This window comes from Lithobates pipiens, unplaced genomic scaffold (assembly GCF_037356315.1).
Source record: "Lithobates pipiens isolate NorthernLeopardFrog02 unplaced genomic scaffold, aLitPip1_a1.2 Scaffold_18, whole genome shotgun sequence".
Taxonomy (NCBI): Eukaryota; Metazoa; Chordata; class Amphibia; order Anura; family Ranidae; genus Lithobates; species Lithobates pipiens.
This window is the reverse complement of record NW_027507758.1, coordinates 555,756,932-555,763,236: the sequence shown is the minus strand read 5'-3', so window position 1 is coordinate 555,763,236 and position 6,305 is coordinate 555,756,932. Positions and strand designations below refer to the sequence as shown.

The window sequence follows — 6,305 nt, the reverse complement described above, 5'->3', positions numbered from 1 at the left end:
CCCCGCTACTTCTCCCCCCCACCCTTCCCTCACTTATTCCCCTACCATGCCCTCACTTATGCCCCCCACCCCCCTACCCAGCCCTCACTTATGCCCCCCCACCCCCCTACCCAGCCCTCACTTACCCCCTACCCTGCCCTCACTTACCCCCTACCCTGCCCTCACTTACACCCCTACCCTGCCCTCACTTACACCCCTACACTGCCCCCACTTATGCCCCTACTACTCCCCTACCCTGCCCTCACTTATCCCCCTACTACTCTCCTAACCTGCCCTCACTTATCCGCCTACTACTCCCCTAACCTGCCCTCACTTATCCCCCTACTACTCTCCTACCCTGCCCTGACTTATCCCCCTACTTTCCCCCTGGAGTCCTTTTAAGTTTTTTTTTAAACTTTACGTAGTTCCTCACTCTTGATCTTACTCTCTTCAGAACTCGCTGCCGTTCTTCAGCTGTCATTAATGGAGGTGGATCCGCCACCTTTACTTGGCTAGATGTGGGGATGGGGGTAGATCCTTTGAGCTGATTCTCCGCGGGGGTAGATCCTCTGTGCCGATTATCCACGAGGATAGATCCACTGTGCTGATTCTCCGCGGGGGTAGATCCTCTGTGCCGATTATCCACGAGGATAGATCCACTGTGCTGATTCTCCGCGGGGGTAGATCCTTTGTGCCGATTCTCCTCCGGGGCAGATCCTTTGTGCCGATGATCTGCTGGGGCAGATCTTTTTTGCCAATTGTCCACCAGGGTAGATCCTTCATGCCAATTCTCCATAGGGTTAGATACATAGGTTGTTGGCACTTGTAACCCACACAGTCTTCCCTCTTCCATCTGTTTTATTTCATCCACTGCCTTGTGCTTCAGCCGGCAATATCTACATCTGTGAAAATAGAAAAGGATAAGTTAGATAAGTGTATTTAGGGATTCAAGAAAGGGACGGGTTTAGCTCAATGTAAAATTGGCTCCACCCACCCTCTATAGGTGGAAGGGGAAGCCCTGCACTGAGAGCTATAGGAAGTGCTAAATCAACTTACCCAAAGTAGATTGTTAGCACCATGCCCAATAGTATAATGAGAAGCAGAAGTCCTCCGCAAATCCCCATGACTATTAAGGTGCCATTGTCTTTTAATACTTGGACAACATCTGCCATTCTCATGAGGTCCAGATCTTCATTTTCACTGGCTTTCCGTGACTGGGATTCCTCATCCTTCATTGGCTGATTAGGGTCTGTATGAAACACATCACAAAAGAAAGTTATTTTGCAAGGAACATTTACTTATCTAAAATATAAACAGTAGATCTAAAAGCTATACACAAATCAAAATCTATTGCAGAGTCTTCTAGGTATTCAGGTTGTGAAGTCAGACTTTGGATCTGTTGTTATGTAGGAGAACAGCCCTAGAGCCTGCACCTTTGAAAACGAGTATGCTGCCCTCATATTTCTATCATCACTGATATATTGTAAGGCTAGCTTCACACTCCCTTTGCATGTATCAACGCAATGCACAGTAGTGCACCATGTATGTATTAGGGCATTCATTTTAAATGAGACCTCAAACCTGCTAACACACCTGAATTGCAGTGCACCGTATGACAAGTTGGTGCCAGGTACAATTTCTGGCCCATTAACGTGTAACAAGTTAAGGCATTGCACCAGAGCGCAAAGGTATGAACGGGGCTTATAAGATTATCACGTTATTATTATCACTTCTGCGATGTCAGACATCACATGTGATTTGTACTGCTATGCAGATCACATGAGATATATGTATGTGCGATGTGAATTCAGTAATACCGTTTTTATGGCTGAATTCGCATCACAGTCAGACCAAAATGGTGCAGACCCTTTTTTTGTCCGCACCAGAATTGGATCGCATGGGTGTTCACACCCTTTCCATCCAATTCCTCTCTGAATTCACAGTTCGCACTGTGATATGCAAACCGATCTGGGGGCGACATTGACTTTCTATTGAAACCCACAGGGGTTCGCATAGGGCAGTGTGAACTGCCTGCTAGTTCTATGCGATACTGGCTCGGGAATCACTCTGGTTCCCGCATCGCGCTGGTGTGAACCGGCAGTAAAGGCCTGTTTTAGATTTCAACTAATGCAGACCAGAGTTCACTGCTAACTGGGCCCCGGCCAATCAAATTGCACACAGGCAGGCAAGCTGTCGGAGTGGACCTGATAGAGAAATGATTGCCAAAAGAAGGTCCACCGCACTAAGACCATCTACATTCTTGCTAGGATACAACACAAGCTGTCTAGGATACAGGCAGCTCACAGCATCTAGCAACCAATAATCAACATTTGTGCTATAAGCTTAACGCACGTTACAAAACATTTACATGCATCTAGTGATAACAATTTGCATCTAGCTTCTGGAAACAAGATCCAGCACTGATATGCGTGTTTTATTACACTTTTACTGTCTTTATAGGCATGTAAAACTTACCAATCTCCGTATCACTTTCCTTGACGTAAATATTGACCCTTGTGTGGCCTGGGAACTCGTCTCCATTTATGGCAAGGCGGACCTCATAGGTGCCGCTATCATTAAGATGAACCGGATTTAGCCAAAGGGAGCAAATTCCTTGGCGCACCTGTGCCACATCCACCCATACATTTCTAGTGGGGTGTTCTACTGGCAGGAGCTTGGTATCATACACCTTAATGATTGGATGAAATGTATCTTCTCCTATGGGCCTCATGCTCCATTTCAAGAGGACCAGATTATTGCTGAGGGGTTTATCCAGATTGAAATGGCATGGGATGATCAGTTGTTGTCCCACTGTAGTATTCAGTTCATGGTGGTAGGTTTGAACACTTTTTATTTTTACACCTGGAGAAAGAAGAAAATAACGATTAGTTTCACCAGCTTCAGCTTACATCCTATGGACAATTGTAAAGCACAAGTACACATTTCTAATATTTTCTGCCTGGTATGCAATAGCGGCTGCAGAATTGTGTCATCAAGCATTATCTCCCCTCCCCCAGTGATCAATCACTGCCTCTGGTATAAGAATATAACTTTCTGGCAGCTAATAAAGCGAGAGGCAGCAGCAGGGGGCTGACCTGTGTGACACATGTATATGCAGCCCAGAACCAGGGCTGCCGTTAGAAATCATGGGGACCCCCATACAGCCTACCTGACAGGGCAATCCCCCCATCCCACAATTATAACAACTTTAAAAATGTAACATTATTTTTTTCTAATTTTTAAAAATAATATTTTCTAACTGTAAAAAATATTTTTTTTAAATTTTTCTTACAACACTGTTTTCTGTTACTTCGATGACATATCAGGGGTCTAAACAGACCCCTGATATGTCATCTCTGAGACAGAGAAAGGTATTGAGGACACAGATTCCTCAATTCTTTTCTCTGTAGCTTCAGCTGCACTGAAGATGTAGATGTGTCAATTGTTCAATCCTTCTGGAAGGGATTGACTCATCTACACGGATGTTTTCTGTACCATTTTAATAACATTGGCTGCCTGGTCCTATTTTTGCCTACGTTTGCAGTCTGTACTATAGAGCTGCTGTTCTTTTTTTTTTTTTTTTTTTTTTTTTTTCGCCCCCCTATAGGAGGCCTGGTGGTACCACCCCCCTTCCATTGGTGGCAATGTCCAGAACAGGTTTTAATTTTATATGGGCATCTCACCCAAGGAAGTAGAGGATTACTCTGCATAACTAAAGCCTGGTACACACAGTACGGGGGCAAACAAACCATCAAAAATAGCCCCCCCCCCGGTCAGCCGGCAGCACTGACTGCAGCCCATGTGCCTTTAATGGACCTGCCGCTACTGCATATACTTGTAGCATTTCAATTGAACGTTTTTATGACACTATCTCCATGGTATTTTTCGATAATGCCTTCAGGAACTTGAACAAAGTCATTCGAAAGCACTTAAAAAGCCCACAACGTGGCGCTATTATCTTGTATGTATGTAATCATTGCAGAAACGTTTACATGCATGCTGAGTACATACATTTTACCCAGGATGTGGCACCCAGCTTCTGGCAGCAAGATCTGCCATTGATAGGCATGTTTTATTACATTTACACTGTCTCTATAGGCTGTAATACTTACGGCTTTCCCTGATGTGAACATCAACTCTTGTGTCTCCTCGGAACTCGTCTCCGTTTATGGCAATGCGAAGATCGTACATGCCGCCATCATCGCGATGAACTGGATCTATCAAAAGGGAACAATCTCCTTGGCGCACATCTGACAAGTACATCCTTGCTCTTCTGTTGATGTCGTTTACTGTCAGGCGTGTGGCATCTTCAATCTGATAGATTGGTTGAAATTCATCTTCATCTGGTGGCTTCACACTCCATTGCAGTTTGATCTTATTATCTGCGAGGGGTTCAGTCGTTTGGAAATGACATGAGATCAGCAGTTGCTGTCCCGCTTTAACATTCAGTTCATGGTGGTAGGTCTGAATGCTTTTTATTTCTACACCTGGGGAAAGAAGAAAACAACAATTGGTTTCAACAGCTTCAGCTTACATTCTAAACTTCGGTCAATCGTAAAGCAGCTTTTGTTGCAGCTGGATTTGCATCCATAAAAAAAAAAGGAAAAAATAAATGTACAGTGGCGTGAATGGGGCCTAATAATAACATAACTGGCAGGTAAATAAAGTGAGAGGCAGCAGCAGGGGGCTGATCTGTGTGAAACATGCCCACGCAGCCCAGAACTGGCATCTCAGCCAAGGATCAGACTATGACTAAAGCTGGCCATACACGATCACACTCATGAAGCTCGCGGCGGGCGCTTTTTAAAGGGCGGCGTACAGGTATGCAATTCTGCCTATATGTGCACTTCTGCCGCAGTATATGCGTGTAAAGTGGTCGGGAAACGGTTAAAGCAAGGAAAAAAGTTCCCGTGTTTTGATCAATAAATAGATCCATTTTTGAATGCGTAAAAATTGTCCTGTTCTGTTTTTTTTTTTTTGTGTACATGTATATGTATGCATGGCCTCAGAGGCATTTTTCTGGGTTTTGTGTTATGGATCTGAAGGCCATACATTTTTATTCACCTGTGTGAATGGAATGCCTCCATTGAAAGTGTTGCAGCTGCATTCACATCCATAAAAAAAAAGGAAAAAACTGTACAGTGGCGTAAATTGGGCCTAATAATAACATAACTGGCAGTTAAATAAAGTGAGAGGCAGCAGCAGAGGGCTGATCTGTGTGAAAATTCAAATAACTTAAAATTGCGTTTGCTTATAACATTTGTTTTTTTGATCTAATTGAACTTCCAAAGTTTTTTTTGGGGCACTACATTTGAAAATAATAGTGGCTTTGATCCCATTAACCCATTGAGTCCCGGTTCACACTGATGTGGTGTGGGATTGGCAGCGATTCCTGTGTGTTTCCAGCACCGTATTACAATCTCACTCTGTTCATGCAAACTGCTGCAGGTAATTTGCTATGGGCACCTGCACTGAGACTGCCACCAGAGGTGGGTACCTGAGGGCATTTCAATCAGTAATTGCTATGGGCACCTGCACTGAGAATGTGCCATCAGAGGTGGGTACCTGAGGGCAGTTCAATCTGTAATTGCTATGGGCACCTGCACTGAGAATGTGCCATCAGAAGTGGGTACCTGAGGGCGTTTGAATCTGTAATTGCTATAGGCACCTGCACTGAGAGTGTGCCATCAGAAGTGGGTACCTGAGGGTGTCTGAATCTGTAATTGCTATGGGCACCTGCACTGAGACTGTGCCATCAGAAGTGGGTACCAGAGGTCGGTTGAGCCAGCGAAAGAGGGAAGCCGGCAGCACTGCTGGGGGACATGGGGGGCCCAGGCACACAGGGAAGAATCTAATGTGGGCAGCACAGGAAGGGGGATTGGTGCAGGGGGACGACAATTACAGAATGATGCACTGTGTCTGTGTCTCTCCCTCCAGCGGTAGGGAGAGGGGGAGACACAGACACCGTGCATCGCTCTGTCTCTGTAATTGTCCTTGCATCCCTTCAAAATTTTCAGCATACCTGGTCGACAGAAGCTGGTCATTGGATAGGAATTTGTACAACCCCTGTGTATAGATCCCTATCCAGTGACCAGCTTCTGTTGACCAGGCATGCTGAAAAACCAGTGTCCGATTAGCGCTGACAGCGGGTTTGAATGTCAGTCGATTTCTACTGTACTGGCTGATTTCTCCAAACAATCATCCCCCTGGTCAGCTGGCGGCACCCCACTGCACTGCTCTGCGCCCTGAGCCCACCCTTTTTTTAAGCCTATTAGAGTCCCCCCTTCCTTGAAGTCAATAAATCTGGTGCACTGCATGCAGATTTG

At 45.3% G+C, this 6,305-nt stretch overlaps 1 protein-coding gene across 1 annotated transcript; it reads right to left on the bottom strand.

Moving 5' to 3' along the window:
- Positions 1-355: 355 nt before the first annotated feature.
- On the bottom strand, positions 356-6,023 carry LOC143986762 (uncharacterized). Its single transcript, XM_077485167.1, has 5 exons — positions 6,002-6,023; positions 4,092-4,466; positions 2,455-2,841; positions 1,036-1,228; positions 356-881 (listed from the first exon to the last, which is right to left on the bottom strand). Exons 1-5 carry the CDS (start codon positions 6,021-6,023, stop codon positions 356-358), a joined length of 1,503 nt encoding a protein of 500 aa, XP_077341293.1.
- Between the last annotated feature and the right edge of the window lie 282 nt (positions 6,024-6,305).

Excerpts from the sequence above, each read along its gene's own strand:
- LOC143986762 (XM_077485167.1), bottom strand. The coding sequence starts at position 6,023 with ATGACCAGCTTCTGTCGACCAG. Across the intron at positions 2,842-4,091 it reads TGTTCACATCAGGGAAAGCC|GTGTAAAAATAAAAAGTGTT; the intron begins GTAAGTATTACA and ends TTCTTTCTCCAG. Across the intron at positions 1,229-2,454 it reads GGAAAGTGATACGGAGATTG|ACCCTAATCAGCCAATGAAG; the intron begins GTAAGTTTTACA and ends TGTTTCATACAG.